The following is a 19,947-nucleotide window of genomic DNA, read 5'->3' on the forward strand; positions in this document are numbered from 1 at the left end:
TTGTGGAATAATAACATCTTTGAACAATCAAGTTCTGGAACAGTCCTGCCAGCTTATATTTTTTAGTGCCCGTCCAAAGAGAAATGGGCAATAATTTTAATTGATGAAAAAACCCGGAGATGATAGCAGTTGTGCCATCATTTCCACCATGTATGTCTCAGGTACTGTTTGCCATTTTATCGGTGCCCTATATTTATACAAAAAGGGACCTTGTTGGCAGGGTGAGGACTAGAGCGCAATGTCTAGCTCAGTACAGTCAGTCCAGAAGAGATGATGGCAAGCAATGTTAGAACAAGAGGTCATGGTCTAAAACTAGAGGGTCAGAGGTTTAGATGTAACGTAAGGAAGTTCTACTTCAGTGAGAGGGTGGTAGAAGTGGTGGAGACCAATACAGTGAGGGAATTTATACAGGCATGGGAAAGACGGGCAGACTAGATGGGCCGAATGGTTCTTATGCGCTGTCATATTCTATGTAAGATAGAACTGAGGGAGATATGTCTTCTTGTTCTTTATACAGCATACTGGGCTAGAGGCCTGGACTGGCCATCTAGCACACCGGGTGAATGCCAGTTGGGACGCAGCCGAGACACCCAATTAAATGATTCCCCTCAGTAGCTGGTAAACCTATAGATTAACTGATAGTTCCTTTACCTTATGCTATTTAAGTAGGGTGGCTTACCTTCCAAATGTCCCTCTTTGTTCAATTTTCCTCCCCTGATGTCCCTCTTCTCTATGAGCTCAGAATGTTTGTTCTCCATTAGAGTATCACGGGGTTCTACAGTCCTAAATATCGGATCAAATGTGTTTTAGAAATGAAAATGTATAAATAAATGTATAAATATAAACAATACACTATTGTTCTCCTTAATGGTAAAGTTCTGCCCCTAGTCACGCCTATTACTACACACGTGTAACAGTTGTTTCCATCTCTGGCTCTTTGAAATGGTCGGAAGTAGGGGAGAGGGCAGGTATACGCACGACCAGGACCTGGCCATGTATTCTACCTTTTCACCAACTTTCCGTTGGCTTTAGGGTGTAATCTGTCATAATTTATCTATATAATTGCAAACAGACATACCAATAAAATAAAGACATTACTCCTTCGTCTTCATGTCATTATATTGTAAGGCTATGATAAGCAGAGCATGGTGATATTTGCCTTGTATCCCCTTCCCAAATACCATTAAACTCCCAAAATCAAAATGAAAGTCGTAAAGGCGGAGTACAAATCTACATTACGGAAGGTATGAGACTTCACGATCAGAATACATAACTATTACTGTAAATACACTTTGAAGTCTTTGACGGCATAGCACTCATAACATTTATGATGTTAAGTCTTCATCTAATACACGTGCTTTGACTCACATGTTGCTTCCTACACCACCCATTAACAGAAACATCGGGTCTATGCCCAGATCTGTTCACGTGCAGCCTTTACAGTTTTGTCCCATAACTGAAGACCAAATCTTTATAGTATCGACGTGTCAGGATCATTATTTCACAATCATAGGGGGAATCTATTGTGCCTCACAGCGTGACAGCGCTAGGATTGTTAAAGCTGATTTACAAGATGGATTTATAGTATCTGGGATCGGCAGCTTGGACAGTTAGATCCCTATCTCAAGATTGTAAGCTTGCGAGCCGAGCTCTCTCCACCTAATGTATCGGTTTGTCTCAGTCTCTCAATTCTCGTCTTGTGACCCTGAGAGTCTGCCTATTGACCCTGACATTGGTGAAGAAACCACAGAGTGTAATCCTTAGACCACAGGGTCACTTTCTTCACTGCTCTTCACATTGATAGCAGACAAGCGCTATCAAATAGCTTGCAACAAAAAAAGGCAGACGAGATCATCCAACTGATAAAAGAAGCCTTCTACTGCTGCCTCGATAGGTGCTGTTCCACCTACTCTGCTGAACCCAACACTTGAAGAATTGGAAACATCAACTTACGTGGAGTTTTCCTTTATTCTTATAATATTTTCTAGGAACACTTAATTGCTGCGTAACACAAGTATCTGAACAAGCGATTAGCCAGAACATTGAATGTAATATTTCCCATTACCGCACAGTGAACTTTGCGTTGGTATTCTGCTGTCTGCCAGTGAAGAATGTTGCTCCTCTACCTGCATTGTTTAAAGGTGCTCTTCTTCAGACTAACATTAGAAACCCTTCCCAGAAACACCTCTTTAATCACGTTAAAAGTTGTCTTATTCATAATTTTTGCCACAAACATTTAATTGACATATAACAGAAAACCAGACATAGGTTGCTGCTAAAAATAATGAAAAATTGTTGTTTTATGTGATGTAAAGAATACAATAACGGACTGGCTGGTGTTTATTTGCTTAGCATATTAGAGAGTGGAATTAATGTTTTGTCTAAGTGGAACAACGCCGCTTAAAATATTATACAATCAATGTGCTTTCTGCAACAGGAGGTGTAAGTCAACAATCTCCTATAAAACCCTACCCAGATTGCTCTACTCAGAAATATTACAAATAGTTTGTACCTGAACATGTATGACCTGTTCGTTTTCTGGTAACTTCTTACTTCTGAAATGTTTCCGCCACGTCTGTGAAATTTCCAAACCACATGAGGCAGAAATGTGACAATACAATAACCTCACTATATTAATAAATATATATATGTCGCATTTAAATAATGCTCAATTGGTACTAAGGGGCCCAAAGTGTGCCAAGGAAATGTCCCCCACACCATCACACCACCAGCCTGAACCATTAATACAAGTTAGGATGGATCCATGCTTTCATGCCGTTTATGCCAAAGTCTGACCCTGCAATCTGAATGTCACAGCTGAAATCGAGACTCATCAGACCAGGCAACGTTCTTCCAGTCTTCCATTGTCCAATTTTGGTGATTCTGTGTGAAGTGTAGCCTTAGTTTCCTGTTCTTATCTGACAGGAGTGGCACCCGGTGTGGTCTCTGCTGCTGTAGCCCATCTGCTTCAATGTTTGACGTGTTGTGCGTCCAGAGGTGGTATTCTGCATACCTTGGTTGTAACGAGCGGTTATTTGAATTACTGTTGCCTTTCTGTCATCTCGAACCAGTCTGCCCATTCTCCTCTGCCCTCCTTGCAGCCACACACTTACTTGCCCTTAGATACACTTCTTCCCTTTCTCTCTATATTCCCAATTTCTCATAATAATCCCCATTTCTCATTATCCTCACCATTATCTCTTCATATCTCTCTCCTTTCTCTTCATCCCTCCTCATCAATACTCTCCCCCTTCTCATTCTGTCCCACCATTTCTTTTCTTTCTCCCTCTCCTTTTCTTTCTCCTTAACATAGCGGTCCCTTGGTAGGAGCACAAGGTCTGTTTATACAGACCTCTGTATCAGAGCTTCCTTATGGTACAAGCGAATTCAGTGCTGACCTCAGAGATATGACATCATATACTAGCTCTCAGCATCAATCACCACTACACAGTGTGAAGGAGCACTGGAACAGACCTCCATTTTTGGCTGGCTAGAGGGAGATCCATTATCTCCCATCCAACAGTCCAGTCTGCCTCCGGAGAGCTGGTAGGGTGGCGGACTCCCCCTGGACATCGAGTTGCGGCATGATGTATGACTGTGCTGATACCAAAACTGATCCATATACAAAATTACTGATTACCAAGGAACATGTTAAGAAATGTTTATTGAAACAATGCAGATAAACTCACTTTGTCCTGGCAAACTGCCCCTTTGGATTTTTCCTTCAAGGTATTAACAAAGGTTGGTGCCTCCTAATGAAGGTGGTTTTTGTATATTTATGCAACTATTATAAACAAACGCCGCAGCCAGAAACAGAATTTCCTAAGACTTGGAGTAGCATTCCAAACTGATTTTGCAAGACGTGCTCACATACAGGTCATAAAACTTGTAACCTTGATATATATATATATATATATATATATATATACACAGCACATAAAACACAGCACAGCAAATACTTATTACTAATGTAACAACTGAAGTGAAAGAGTGTATGTGTGAGAGAGAAATCAGATAATCTTGGGGAAGTATTCAGCAATAACAATAAATTATAATATTGTTTATATTATTTATTATTTATTGTATTATATTCCGCAGCACTGTATGCAAATAATAAGCAGAGCGGTTGAGATGTGAAATGTGTTAGAATCAGAAACGGTTGGATGCCTTACATTCGTATTTGTAGTTATAATAATTTAACTTTAGTATACTTAGTAGCATTTAAGGATGAACTTTGGCATATTTAATAGCGATCCAGTGAAAAGCTGTTTTGCCTTAGTTTTTGTTTTCTTCTTTTGTTCTTGATCATCTGATATGGGTCCTTGGAAAGGTTGCGCTTAAGTTTCTTCCAACCTGAGTAAACTGTTTCAACTTGACCCTGAAGGGTTTTTATATATTCTTTTTAGTTAATATTGTGTAGTTAGTGTAGTGGGTTTTAGTTAGTTGGTCAGCAATTAGTTAGCTAGGGTAAGGTTAAAAAAAAAAAAGAAAAAAATGTAATAAGTGAAAATTATATAGGGATATATTGTTTCCAAATCAAGGCAAATTGATGAATATATTTTTTTATATGATTTATTCTAGTTGTGTATAATTTATATACCTGTGACTGTTAAGAACCTCACTTTTTAAATTGTATTCATCCAAAATGATGCCTTACATATATCAGTATGGTTTAGAAAAAAAAATCCTACTGCCCCCCCAAAAAAAATATAATTTGTGTGGGTTCACTAAGACAAAGGGGAATAACAGTTGCAGCAGAATGCTGGTTCATTCTGGAGCACCCTTGTTTAGGTAATAATAGGTACAGCTAGTTCAGAGAAACTGTAGTATGAGCAAAGCCTACGCAGAACATTTACCCCGCGCAGGGCATTCGTAAAATGCAGGACGTTACATCATATCCATCCCCGGTAACATCTAGGCACCATCTACTCAGAGCTCTCCCTCTTCGAGATGCCGGTGGGTGTACCTGTTGAGGTCAGTGGGCGGACTGTTGCCATCAGTGGGTGGAACCAGTAATGTTACAGGTGGGGCTAGCCCCCAAACGCTTTAAATTTGTAAGGGAAGGGAGGGGAAATGGGCGGGGTGTGGGGAGTGCCTAAACACCGCTCATGCAACCTGGATTGGAGACGCAGAGAAGCGGCACTTTACCCGGAGTCTCTGGGCAAAACCTGGAGTTCCTAGGTACTGTCATATAACAGCGCTTAGCGGAGTGGGTGGCGGAGGAAAGCGGTGAGGGGTGGCTGGGATGCTGCATATTAATCATTTGTGTGTGAGTTCTTGCCCTGTTATCTTACCCAATCTACCAAACAGACCGACTCCTTATCATACTGCCTGTGCGAAACAAGGAAAGGCACAAAAAATATCACACGGCTCACAACAATGGCAGCCTCCAGGTCTGCAGATAAAAGAACTCTATTGGAACAAAATGAAATAAAGCTAGTTTTTCTGACGCGGTAACCTACATTATTGTATACAGCATGGTCATTTATGCACAAATATTATTTTTTTTGATGCGACAATGAGGACATGTGACTTCATGCGTGGATCTGCTCAATACTTACTGTATGAGAGATCTGATTCGTCTGTGCCTCTCATGAAAGATCCTATTTCTTCTACTCCTTACCTCTCTACACTTTTAGAGACTCCTGATTTATGACATAAGCATAATGGGGGCACTCTGTGTAATCATCTGGGGTAGATTAACACAAATTTATGTCATCAGAGATCTTCCTGGTCCCATTTTTTACCATCATATGGGCTGAAGACTGGCTAAGCACTAAATGCATACCCCCAACATTTCAAGTGTCCAGATTGTTACACCTGTGCTGGGGTGTGTGGCAAGAGGCACCTATGACATGGGTGGTACCTGCTACAAGTGGGTGGGGTGGGAGGCCACCGCCCCGCCTTTCCCTAATAGCCACCTCCCAATGCTAGCATCACAAGGAGGAAAAGCGGGAGCTGCTAATTTTTTCACCTCCCTGGGCTGGTCAGAGGAGGTCAGAGGATCTCCCCATCCTATGCTACCAACTGCATGCAAAACAGACACTATAGTTGAGGCAACTTGGCCTGGTTGCCTGGTTGTTTTATGTTTATCCAACCTCTGCACCGTCTTCTTGTTCAGTAAGCCTGCATGAAGGTGCTTTGAGTAAACTCAGGTGTAACAAAGATTTCCAGACAGCAATTCTTCACGTATTTTCCCCGTTTACTCAGTTTGGCCTTTATACAAACCGTCTAGGATTAAGACATTAAGTGACGCCTAATTGCATCCGACTGGTATTGTGTTCAAATCATTTAGAGAAAACAGTAGTTTACAGTCATTAGCAAATTTACTGCATGATCGAAAGCCTTAAGGCAAGATGAGTAAAGCACAGACCACAACACCGGTTATTTTTAGAACAATAACACGAGTTGGAATAAGAATTGCAGTCAAATGCCAGAATGTAACATTTTTTGATGACTAAGATGTGGGTTGGGTATAGCGAGCCTTCAGCGTGGAGCTCTGCATTGTGGAGAGCAACTTTTTTCATACCAATATGAACCAGATCACCCGTACATACACAATGTGACCATAACGTTCTGTCCTAATTACACTGGCGTTGGGGCACTATGGCATTATGTGGGTCCATGTAATTCCTACAGGACCTGGAAAAGGACAACTGGCGGTAAGCACATAAATCCCACCGTTGATAGTGTGCAACCTAATCGGGACCATTGAGTAAGCAGTTTGAATTTTAAATTGAGATGAACACGCAAAAAATATTTATGATGTTATTTCCACCAAATATAAAAATGGAACATTGAAATCGATATGGGCCGCTGTCCTTCAAGTACCAGAGTCCATTTTATGTCCTACTCCTGTCCTGTTGTAAATAAAGATGGAAGTATTCATAAAAACCTAAAATATATGTCTAGTGGCTCCGGTAAACAGAGTGACTCCAGGCATTTACCTTAGGGGGTCCAGTACTTAAGCTATTTAAGATTTGGAATATATTGTTTAGTTTGAGCTGGCTAGGGTCCAGGGATAGGCGACATCTTTTGGAAGTCAATATGAAGTTCTGGCCATTATAAAAACCGGCAATATGTTTTGAACACATCTAAGCTTTCAACCATATAGCATGTGGGGTGTTGGATGGAATCACATAATCAGAAGCACATGAGCAGAAGCTCGGGATCACTCAGTATGAACACAATGAGGTTATGTTAGCTCCCCCTTATAATTTTTCCGCAAGGTACATCATGGTTACTGCTTGAACACAGGTAACACACACAGGCAAGCATTTAATTAAGTTTAGTGAACAGCTACATAGAATATAGGTGATGGCTAGCAAAATATTTTAAAGGGCAGAGGGATAACATCCCATTTAGTAGGTCCTGCTCCTGTCCTCGTTAGCTATATTCTTTCTTTGGTGTTTATGTTCTCCAAGCAACAACTAAGAACCATGATGGTATTTTTTCCCACGGGCTCAAAAACACTACCTGAATGTGTTCCATTTAATTAACGTCTTCTTTGATTTATTACACTACTCCCAGCTTTCAAAAATATTGTGCAAATGAGGAGAAACAGATGAATATGTAGTGCCGGAGACACACCTACGGAACCTGCCCATGTATAAATAGATGTTCTCATAAAATGATCCCGTAAACATCCTGTGAACTTCTGAAATCTCTGACTGTCTCTGTTAACAGGTTGCAATAGAGGTTGACGAGTCTGCTAATGCCTGACACAAGCTGTGCCAAAGCCGGGCCAGACCCAACTCTGGCTGCTGAAGCTCCAAATGATGCTCAAAGGGCCATCTAAGGTCCCACTTAGAACCTGGTCAAGCTCCATACTGAACTCTTTCCTATACCACAGAGATCAGCCATTTAGTTTGACCCCCTGCCCCCATCTGCTCAGCCGTAAATTGCAAGCATTATATTTTCCGGAAAAAGTCCTGGGTGCTTTACCTGGCGTAAAACCATACTTCATGAAGCACACACCCCGTCTTGTAATGGTGAAACATACCTGCGATAAAACAAATCCTCCACATCACAGCCAGATATACATCTAGTGAGAGGACCCAAAAAACTAAGGCTGCACCAAGTATTACAAACAAGGGTAGCTCCAACACTGGTCATGGTGGACATGTACTGGGGTCTGTGGTGGACAACTTAACTAACCCTACCACAGACACTCCTTAGTGCCATTATTCTACTTGGATGTGACCACGGAGGGGTCTCAAAGGTAAATCCATCAAGAGATATACTTCTCTTTGGGGTTTATTAAATATAATAGGAGTTGGTAAGAGAGTTTGCCGGACAGCCTTTATTCCAACTCCCTGCATTCACTATGTGCTATAAGGGGCCATCCCTGGCAAATTAATCTGCAAATGGTTCTTATTACCCTGCATAATGTATAGTTCGATCATTGAGATGATTATCAAGAAATCACATATATTTAAATATTCTTTATACAGGGCAATCCAAGCTGTTCTTGAATCAGGGTTGGTCCTATATAATGCAACACGGAGTCAGTGAGGTGAAACTGCAACTCTGTCGCAGCTGCAGCTACGTCATTTAGCGCTCCTTTTCCTCCCCAGTGTGGTCCTGGCTAAGGTTGTTGCCGAAATTCCTCAAGAGGGTTTATTCAGAAAATCCAAAATGCACTCCAGAAGCGAAATGTCTGCTTCGGTGCCATATTGTGACTTTACAAACACAAACCAAGGTTCAGTTCGGGTGAAGCCAGCACGTGCATACAACAGGACGTGCAATTAAAAAATAATAGAATTCACCATAAACATTGTGGGTTTTTTTAATCTCTTCTTCAATCAGGGCCTGGCTGTACAAGCAAAAGGGAGACGGCACAGTAATAATTACTTATGAGATGCCACCTTGCCCCAATGAAAATATGTTTATATAATTATCAGATACTGAATCGGAATTTTCAGGGTGACTCAGTCTGCAGAAGTTGCTCTGTCCTTGTGAAATGACTGTGGGAATAGATGTATCAAATTGTCAAATGGTTATATACTATCTGTTATGTCCTGTTTACTCGTTGTACAACGCTGCGGAATATGATGGCGCTATATCAAGCAATAAATATTAAACTATTCCATGCAGCGAAACCTTATTACATTTAAGTTTTAGTCCACGACCTCTCGTGTCAGCATCCCCCCTTTCACGGCAGGACTTTGGAGACCATAATTTATTGGAATGATCATTTCCCAGCTGTCACCCAAGGTGCTGATACTCACTATCCTCCAAACTAGGGGGCATCTGCCCAGGATGGGCAATGAGGCAATTTGCCCCCTTGGCTGCTGTGATTTGAAAATGTAGGCTTTTTTTGTCTGTGTCTTAATTAAAAAGGCAATTAAGCATCATTTAACCCATGCCTGGATCCTTCCTGTGCAGTTCCTTTGTTGTGAATGTCTGTTGGAGTAGGTCTGTGTCACGCTGTTATGGGACCGTTTAAATGGTCGTGTCCTCTTAGGCTGAATTTTGAATTATCTCCTCTACTTCATAGCCCCTCCAGAGATGAGATAGTCAATGCTCTGGATGAGATGATGATCTATAATGCTGCCTGATAACCTACCTCTTTCTGTAAGTAACTCCACTTTATTTGTAAACCCAGTAGTCTGCTCGTTTTTCCCGTTATAAAGAACTACGGAATATGATGGCGCCATATAAAACAATAATTATATTTTCCACTTTATCTCAATATGTGCCAACTTTTTAACGGGACTAATGCCCCACACAGTCCCACTAATGAAGAATGCCTATTAAAGCACTTTGTACTGTGTATTCTTTCATGAGTCTGAAACAAATTAATAAAATACACTTTAGGAGAAGCTGCAGCACATCACCCCTTCTCTTGGAGCTTTTTGCAGGACTTTTGACTGCTTGAAGCTACCAATGGCAAGGAAGCACTCTCACTGAAATTAATAGGGCTTTCTGTGTGTCCACGGGGGGCTCAGACGGACCCCTTCTGGAAATGTGCAGGAGCTGGCGGTGATTATAGCGTGCATGCGCTTTGACGAGGAGTACGCATGCATTCTTTCATAAGTCTGAAAGAAATAAGAATCTGTTACCTTTAGGAGAAGCTGCAGCGCACAACACACCCCCTTCCCTGGCCTTGTTTTTTAGCTACTTTTGACTGCTTGAACCAGCCTACCAATGGCTAAAATGCAATCCTATTGAAACCAACAGTAGTGTTTCTAGTGCCAGCGCATGAGCGGAGTCAGACCCCAGACCCCCCGGGTATCCTGCAGGCCGAGGAGCCGGGGCGGACGGGGAGCAGATGCGTTAAAACCGTAACTGCCATTCCTCCAGTGCTGTATCCATTCTAGTACCTTAAATACTATACCTGCCTATATTTTTATATATATATATATATACCCCTTCCAGCTGAATAACCTGAATGGTAACAACACCTGTAACAGGGTCAGAATGGTTGGCGCTCTTTAAAACCAATCTGTAATTTACATTCCGCGGATACGTTTCTAATTCCTGGTATGTTGGGTTCCAGAATATATTCTGCTTTCGTAACACTTCCAAGCAGGGTAATTATACTAAGGAACACAAAGGAGGGCAACTGCATGCACCCGTGCCGACAGATCACGCGGGCGCAGACAGCTGGCATCTGGTTACCATAGACATTTCACGTGAAACATACTCGTTTTAGAATCTGGGTAGCCATATGTCCACCCCATGCATACATTCCCTGTTTACCACTACCACTTCTGCAGGGAGGCTGTTCCATTTATCTACCACCCTCTCAGATTTTTGCACTCATATTTATTTTGTTTATGGGGGTTATGGTAATCATTTGTGTCACTTGGTTGGAGAATAATTAGATCTCAACGTTTCAAATCATGTTTTTTAGAGAGAGGCGTAATTTGAGCACGTCACCCTGTTTACTGCATGGGGTCCACTTGATGTCGATGCCAGAGGAAATCAGCGTCAGTATATAATATATTATGTATAATATATTATGTATATTATAATATACAATGGCAGCATTAAGCCTTATTACCAACCAGCCGGGGCAACGTGAGAAGCAGCAGCTAGCTATGCAACAGGTGAATGGTCGTGGGGAAGGGGGCTAGGCGCTCGTCAGCATCCCGAACGCTGTGATTGGATCGAAGAAGTCACGTGATCATCACTGAGCCAGACTTCCGGCAACAACGCCCTAGAGTCACGTCACCCAGGTCTGCGTGAGTATTATGGTGACTGTTTGTGTGTTACCGGGGGAAATATCCCGGGACTGGTGCTCAGCTTTATATATATATAACCCATTGACAGATTGACGGGCAGCTGATCTCTAATTATAAACTGGAGTCCTGGTACTGGGGGTGATGGGAGGCACAGCACAGCATAAAGAAGAAACATTCAGATGGTGCATCCACATTCTGTAGAGAGCTCCAGTATGTGGGGAGCGATGTGCATGAAACTGTCTAAGGGTTTTGGTTGTGTAGTTTAGAAGTGACTCCTTCATAATCCAAAGAGTCTACATTGATCCGGTGATGATAGGCAAAGCCTTTCCTAGTAGTCTTGTTGCCCATTCAGCCTTATATGCCCAAATCCCAGTACACTGCGAGGCGCGTGATGTCCCCAGTGAATCTGCCTACAATACATTATTGCACCATGTCCAGCCTATGACATCATACCTTAGCCTCTTTGGATTTATTCCCTGAAGCAGGGGCTGACAGGAGAATCTATAGCTGCAGGACTACATTTCCCATAATGCTAAACTAAGGGGCTGGCTGAGGAGGATGGGAGATGTAGTCCTGCAGCAGCTGGAGGGTCGCAGGTTGGACGGCCCTGATCCATAGGAAAGTTTTGGTTTCAACTCAGATGTATTCTGCATTATGTAGGGTAATCTCTGGCAAGCTTCCCCCTGCAAGAAGGGCTAAACTGGCCCTGCATAATGCATAGAACAATCATAACAAGTAAATCACTAATAATGATTTAAAAAGTATAGTAAAGTTACAGAGTTGGAATCACAACTTTCCTACAAACCTCTGTTAAGCGAATAAATCCCTTGGTATGGGAAACTGCTAGCATAGTTACTGCTAGAAAGGTACTAATGAATGAATGAATGCATGCATGCAAGAATGACATGTCTACCAGAGAAATATGCAGCGCTGTCAAAGTTAATTTTAATGTTTAATATGTGTATAAATAAAAGGTAAATACCCCAGCAATACAAGCCGAACATCCACAAAAAGAACTCCCACCAGACAATTCAGTAAAACGCTGTTACTTTTCTCAAGGGAGGAGATTCTTCCATCTTTTGTTTCTGTGAACATATTTTTTTATGAATGCCCTCCCTTTAATTTTAGTAGTGCCAAAAATCATATTAGTATTATTTTTTTTTTTTTTTATCAAGCCAGATTATTAGGACTGCCGATGCAAACTCAGAATGGTTGGCAGCTCTAATATACATAAGAGAAATCCATTCTTGAATACAGAGTTTTAGTTGCTAAGAATTGCAACTAAATTTCATAAATGTCATAAAATTTTAACTTTATGTCTAATGCTTTGTATATTTTTTTAACATTTTTATTAAGGATTCGTGAATGAAGAGGCTCTTACACAGGGAATAAATGGCAACCGCTGATGATCTAAAATTCCAAGGTGATTCTTTAAAGGGGTGTCATGGACATTAAACTGTCTCTCTACACATGCATGGTTCAGGTATGAGGATGTCCTGAATATAAGACAAGACCATGGACAGAATAGGATTTGAGTGATTGTTGTTGGCAGCTCAGTTATAAAGTTCTCGGCTATACAAACAGATGATGACGTTTCTCAGTGTTGTGACATCTGGTATATATTTTCTGTTACGACGTCATCGGGTCATGCAGAGGATATGAACTCGGTAGGTTGTTCTCCAAACCATACAATACATTAGAGAGAATAATTTTCCAGGATATTTTAACAGGAAACTTTCAATACGGTTGAATGGATAACAAAGAAATGACATCAGGTAGTGTAATATGACGTGATCAATAATAGGGAGAGGTGGAGAAGAACCCCTGGTTGTTGTTCTTGGGGCGTTTTCAACTTTCTTTTATTATTGAACTGGAGAGATAATCCTTTGAACGCATATAATTTCTAATTGCATGAATAAAAGCAAGGTTGTGTCGCTGCTTGTATGTAGTTGCACACGTGGCGCCTGCTCATGCCTCATCTGTATTTCAGAGTTTGATGACGCAGCTAATTTGCTGGCTGCGAATCCTGGCGCCACCACCGTGAGCATCGGAGACGCCGAGGACGCGGGGGGATACAGACAGCGCCGCGGGTCTGGGGAGGAAGATGATTCGCTGGGAAATGAAGACTCTGACAAGACAGAGGTTGGTTCAGCACAGAAGTTTATCAGTAGACTAACAGTGTTTGGGCGGTCATCTGTGCCCCGTGACAGAGGCAGCAGGAGTAGCCAACAGGCAATTAAGAGCTGCTGTTGACCTGCACCTACCATGCTTGTATATTCATGCGTGAGCACAGACTGCTAGAGAATGATGGAAGTTACTCCATGACCTCTAGAAAGCTACCGCAGCCCAGGATCAAGCAGTGCATCTCACAGAGTGATCCTTCAGAGTTAAACACCTGTTGGCCACGTCATCACGTGTGGATTTTAGTGTCCATTTACTTCAGATACTTATCTATGCTCTATGGCTGTTCTGTTGAAATGATGCACTGTAGCTGAAAGTAGTGATAAGGTTCATAAATAAATGGGATCACTTGAATTTAATCCAGATTAGGCAGTTTGATGCATGGCTTTGTTTTTGGTTAACATGCCTTAGAGATTAATATTTGTACTGCTGGCTTGACTTGTATGTTTCCCTCTTGTAACTGCCAGTGATTTTCTGTGGTCAGCCTATGTTTTATGGTACAATCTAGAACGTTTGGGATTTTTTCTTAATTTCCTTTTATCTACAGCTGCTTGCTGGACAGAAGAAGTTGGCCCCCTTCTGGACATTTGATTATTATCAAACATTCTTTGATATTGACACTTATCAGGTAAATTGGAATATATACTATAGGGGGGGGGGTGGATGTAGGTTTTTAGGGGCCCTAACCAAAAGATTTGTCGGGGCCCCACCTTTAACACAGTTCGGTGTATGCACTGACAAGCTCAATGTGTCGGTGTCTTTCAATGGACCTGAACAACTGTTTAATCTGTTTTATATGGTAACCACACTACTATGCAATAAGCAGCACTACATTGCAACACAAAGGGATATAATATGGTTGAGTGAACACGGTGCATTTGCTGCAGTCAGTTCAGGAGCCTTTTTTTCCCCAACACAAGTATGGCTGAATTGTTGACTCCAGTAGAATCGCATACAGATATCATCTGCTGGTAGAAATGTTTGAGGCTCTTAAAAAAGGAACTATTAAAGTTTCATGATATCTGCCAATTTAGTTTAATGTGGGCAAAATATAGGGTTCCTATGAGGTTCGTTTCTTTCATATTAGATCTAGTCCCTGTTTTCCGAAAGTGGGTTTGAAACTTCATAATCCACTTGACTTCATTCTCTGGTTCTCTTAATTTTACATTTAAACAGGTCCTGGATCGGATAAAAGGTTCTGTTCTACCGATACCCGGACGCAACTTTGTAAGGTTGTATGTGCGAAGCAATCCAGATCTGTATGGTGAGCGATGAAGTTCTTTGACTGTTTTTGGATCCCTCCACATGAAATGGGAAATTTTGCCTTATGATGTAAAGTATCCAGCTTATTTAGTGCGTTTCAGTGGTTGCATATTCCTGTCTCTTTAAACAATGCCATCTCTTGGAATATTGAATACATCAACACATCTTGAGCTGATTCCTTTTCTACAGCACCTTGTCATACTATAACAAAATCTTTAAAACTTACATAACTGTTTTTTTTTCTTAAGGTCCCTTCTGGATTTGTGCCACTCTTGTTTTCACAATAACCATTAGCGGGAACCTGTCCAACTTCTTTCTGCACCGTGGCGAGCCGCAATATCACTACGTTCCTGAGTTTAGGAAAGGTGAGTGATTTCTAAAATTAAATGAATGCAGAAAAACAGAATGTTGCAGAATCTTGTAATACCTTTTTTATTGGACTAACAGTATTAAAAATAATAGACGAGCTTTCGGGAGTCCTCCCTTTGTCAAGTCAAAAGCATTTCTGACCAAGCAAGTGAAAAACACAGTTTAAAACAGTTTAAAACTGACCAGTACATGTTCTGATACAGGGTTAAAACAGGGGTTAAAATAACAAGATAGAGAATTTGCAGACAAAAAACTAAGAGGGTCGTAAATAGTAAATAGTGGCATATACTGCACAGATAAGGCTGGGGGGGGAGCAGGGGTGAGCATGTAGGAGAGAGAGGATACATTTTTATGATTGTAAAAACAGAGGACTTAATGTGGATTTGAGCTTCTTAGCTCATTATCAAAACTTCCTATAACCTGTGCCTTTTTTTTTTTTTTTTTTTTTTTTATTTTTTTTTTTTTTTATTTTATTTTTTTTTTTTTTCCTTCTCCCTCTCTCTCCTACATGCTCACCCCTGCTCCCCCCCAGCCTTATCTGTGCAGTATATGCCACTATTTACTATTTACGACCCTCTTAGTTTTTTGTCTGCAAATTCTCTATCTTGTTATTTTAACCCCTGTTTTAACCCTGTATCAGAACATGTACTGGTCAGTTTTAAACTGTTTTAAACTGTGTTTTTCACTTGCTTGGTCAGAAATGCTTTTGACTTGACAAAGGGAGGACTCCCGAAAGCTCGTCTATTATTTTTAATACTGTTAGTCCAATAAAAAAGGTATTACAAGATTCTGCAACATTCTGTTTTTCTGCATTCGTATACACTGGACTAATACGGCTACCCCAAACTACAGTAAAATTAAATGGTAATAGCTGAAACAATTAAATTCTGGCACAACCGTTGCCAGCGGCAAGCCCAGACTAATGACACTTAAAAGACACATGTAGAGCACACCTGAACAGGGACTAACTTGGGGTGGAATGGTTGGTCCTGGGGAACAATAATTAAATTAAAAGGCTGCATCAAAAACATACTACATACAGGAGCCTAGAGAAGGTCAAGCAAATGAAATAACTGCTTACAAAGAGGATGAATTGCCTATTTCAGGAAATTATTACCAGGAAAATGAGGGTAGATACTGATTTCAGATACCTGATACTGTGATTTATTTTCACAGCTAATGCCCTCTACTCAGAACCTATTATCATGGTGCATGAGAGACATCCTAAAATTGTTTAACTCCTTTTTGTAACTATAATAGAATAAGATCCGTTCATTTTGAATAGATAAATCTATTGAACCTCCCTTAGCGTGGCTTTTGGGGGTACCCGCTTAATTTCTTGCAAGATGTGCCTGATCCTGCAGCTGAATATCTGCTGATGCTGGTTTCCTTATGTCCAGTGTGTGTGTCGACCAACAAATTCACCCTCGCTATGTTCTTAGCGCCCATCTATCCGTAAATTCCGCTGTCCCAAGTCACACAGCGGGTCTCTGTTTGTCTGTTGCAGTGTCTATTGCTGCCACTGCAATTTATGCCTATGCCTGGCTGGTGCCATTGGCTGTCTGGGGCTTCCTATCATGGAGACACAGCAAAGTGATGAGCATGGTGTCCTACTCCTTCCTGGAAATTGTGTGCGTTTATGGATATTCTCTCTTCATCTTCATCCCCACATCTGTGAGTGTCTCCAACAGATGGCTCTGGGAAAAAAGTTTCTAAAAAAAAAAAATCAAATGCCAGGGTCCCCTAACCCGAGAAACTAGTAGATAAGGTAAACAAAAACCTGCATTTTAAGGAGGTGCAGATACAGAGGTGTGGGTGGGGAGACCATTATGTCACTCCACTTTTGTTCATCTGTGACTTGGTGACTCCAGTGAACTTATCATTTCCCCTTTAGAGTTTCTTACATTTGCTTCTGGGTGAGCCTGTTCTCTCTGGCTATAACCTCTGTTTCTCTCTCTTGTAAGTATGAGCGTCTAAATTGCTATCCCTCTGTTTAGGTGTTGTGGATTATCCACTCAGAGATACTACGCTGGGTCCTTATGGCTCTGGCAATGTGCCTTTCTGGGTCCGTCCTCATGCTCACTTTCTGGCCAGCTGTGCGTGAAGATAACCGCAAGGTTGCCATCACTACACTAGTGACCATCTTGCTACTTCATGTTCTCCTAGCTGTTGGCTTTGGGGTAAGTCTTATGTCTTAGTGATCTACCAACAGACAATTCTTATAAATTTAGCGTTAATTTCAGGTAAACTCGCCATATACAACACATGATGGGTTATAAGAAATCATGTAGAAATAATATATTTTATTTTATATTGTAGCACCCCCAAAAATAACCAATAGCCAAATATATCACTGCATTACTGTTTTATTCCAAAACCGTATTTATATATTCTTTGTTTATATATAAAATGCGTATGCGTTGTTCCCCAGGAATATTTCTTTGACCCTCCTGAGAAGGACCACGTGACACGAACGGAGACGTCTCTCAATGCAACAAAAGGAGTAGCACGGAGCCGCTGACAAAGGGTAAAGACAAGAAAGTACCTTAAATTATAAGACGTTATGTTTCCCCTTAAGTCCCATTTGTTTTGCAGACAATAATAGGATCTTGCTAATGGCATTTCCAAAACACTTTCCACGGCTGTACAAAATTCATTATTTCTACACCTCGGTGTTCCTTTGCCGATTATAATGTATTTCTATGTCTTCTTCGTTAACCCAGTAGATAATAAATTATATTTTAAGGGTCACCGTGATAAGTAAGTGAAGTCATTGCTTCAAGAAGTGATGCGATCTGTCCGTAATTATTCCATTGGTTATGTCAGATTTTGTTTAGACCTCTCCTTAAACCGCACACATTTTGTTGAGATGTTCTCTCTGAGCAAAGCAGTCTCATACCTAATGTATCTGAAATTAACTAAAACTGAATATACTATTTTTCATGTCTAAAAAATAAAACTCTCATAAAGCAAACCATTTTGATTATTTTCTAGGTACCAGCTTGCTTCCCTTGGGTGTTGGGACTGCATAAAACGGAAGACAATCCTCATAATTGCTTGGTGAATGGGACTCCTTGGAGAGTTTGCTTCTGCATCCATGATCACTCGTGCCTACAGAATTTAAATTATTTATTAACTTAAACAGGATTTTTATGTTATTTATACAGTTATATGTTGGTGTACATGGTACAGAGAAGTGCCTACATCTGTTTCATGTTCAATAGAGTCTACGTTTGTAGATAGTAAAGATGTCCTGCTGTCTGCTGGATTCTGGTGCAAACATCCATGCAACAATATATTGTTCCCTAGCGCAAGTGGATTTTTTTCCCCTCTGTTTATGTTTCAAAGGGAAACCTTAAAATATGTTTACATAGTTCCTCTGAAATTACATTTGAAAACAATGTAAATCCATGAAGTTTAACATATTTGTGTTGCTTCTTCAAGTAAAATAAGGCAAGACAAAATTTTACTCATATGGGAAATAAAATACTGATTTACATTACATTATTCATAGGAAATCAAGCTATTAAAACTCCCTACTTGTAAACCAGGGGGATTGTGGAAGGAATTTGTTTTTGTGCATGTGTGACCAAAAAGCCTCTTCATTCCTGGCTTTGTGAGTACAAACTATTTGAGTGATTGATACTTTATTGTTTGATTCAGCTTATCTGCCATGGTGGCCAAAAAAAATCATGCCAAGCCAAGTGATCATTTGGCACCCAGGTCAACATGTCTTCTGTATTAATACTCAGCTGACTTTTAAGGTCTTTGCTCATCAATTGAGCAAACGTCAATTGTACAGGTATCTAAAAGAAATCGTGTCGAGTTCTGTGTTGACTTCTTAAAATAAAAATGATTTAGAACTTTGTTTTGAGACACTGAGTGTTTTGTGTGGGCTTCCAATTTACGTGCATTATAGCTCCCGCTCTTATAAACCAACTTTACCCCTATAAGGCTAGGTTTCCACTTGGGTTTTTGTCCGGCGTTTTTTTCTTGATGAAAAACGCCAGGAAAACTGCCGCTGCATTTACCTGCGTTTTGGCGTTTTTTCTGCAGTTTTTTCTGCAGAAATGGTGTAAAATTCAATATGAACCAGTCCAGGACTTTGTTTTGTGTGAAACTGTTTGTTTTCAGCCTATTTCTCGTAGGACACACAGATACTGGGTCCATCCTCTGCATTGTAACTGTGGAAAAAACGCCATAAAAAACGCCAAGGCAATAAACCCACATGGCTTTTTCATGGCGTTTTTTCTCTCCCATAGACTTCTATTGGAGAAAAAAAGCCAAGATTTCTTGCAAAAAACGCCAGAGTGTCAACATGCTGCAGTTTTGAAAAACTGCCACAGAGCCCAAAAAAGCAGAAAAACGCCAAAGAGGACTGAAAAAACGCCAGACAGAAAAACGCCAAGTGGAAATTGCATTTTGCGATTTCCTATTGAAGAACAGCTAACATCTGGCTGCAGCCGTTTTTCACAAAAAAACGCCAGGTGGCGCTATTGGCGTTTTTATAGGCGTTTTTAGCAAAAAAAAACCAAATGGAAATCTAGCCTAAAAGTTCAGTTGCCTTTTGGTGCTGGCTCTTTTCCTCTTCTTCAGGTCCAATACCTTCTATCTTAACACAGTCTTATACAAATCACGTACATCATGGTTCATCTGGTGTAATGAGTGTCGGAATGAATTTGAATTCCAATATTCTCACTCAATACAAATAGAAGAACCAATCCTCCTTGTGCCAAGACCGTAAATCCTGAAAATGTAAGATACAGGGCCATCGCTGTTTCAACATTAAGACAAAAAATAAGTTTTCATGTAAAGGCATTTTGATGACACTTAGTAGTAGGATGCTGCAACTTCTTCCCTCGTGTGGCTCTTTACACATTGACTCCTCCTGGGAAAAGGGGTCTTCCCCAAACTGTTCCCACAAAGTTGGAAGCATTACATTGTC

General features: G+C 40.8%; 1 protein-coding gene across 2 annotated transcripts; it reads left to right on the forward strand.

The window, feature by feature from the left end:
• Window positions 1-12,543: 12,543 nt before the first annotated feature.
• YIPF1 (Yip1 domain family member 1) lies at window positions 12,544-18,463 on the forward strand. Of its 2 annotated transcripts, XM_053469257.1 has the most exons (9): window positions 12,544-12,612; window positions 13,180-13,331; window positions 13,918-13,998; window positions 14,547-14,634; window positions 14,882-14,998; window positions 16,510-16,676; window positions 17,000-17,182; window positions 17,434-17,529; window positions 17,997-18,463. In XM_053469257.1, the coding sequence occupies exons 1-8, from the start codon at window positions 12,582-12,584 to the stop codon at window positions 17,521-17,523; spliced, it is 909 nt and encodes a 302-aa protein (XP_053325232.1). In that variant the 5' UTR covers window positions 12,544-12,581; the 3' UTR covers window positions 17,524-17,529; window positions 17,997-18,463. The 2 variants fall into 2 exon arrangements, with proteins under 2 accessions (XP_053325232.1, XP_053325231.1); XM_053469256.1 differs by lacking the exon at window positions 12,544-12,612 and having other exon boundaries at window positions 12,938-13,331.
• Window positions 18,464-19,947: the final 1,484 nt, after the last annotated feature.

The sequence above is a fragment of the Spea bombifrons genome, chromosome 6, assembly GCF_027358695.1.
Source record: "Spea bombifrons isolate aSpeBom1 chromosome 6, aSpeBom1.2.pri, whole genome shotgun sequence".
NCBI lineage: Eukaryota > Metazoa > Chordata > Amphibia > Anura > Pelobatidae > Spea > Spea bombifrons.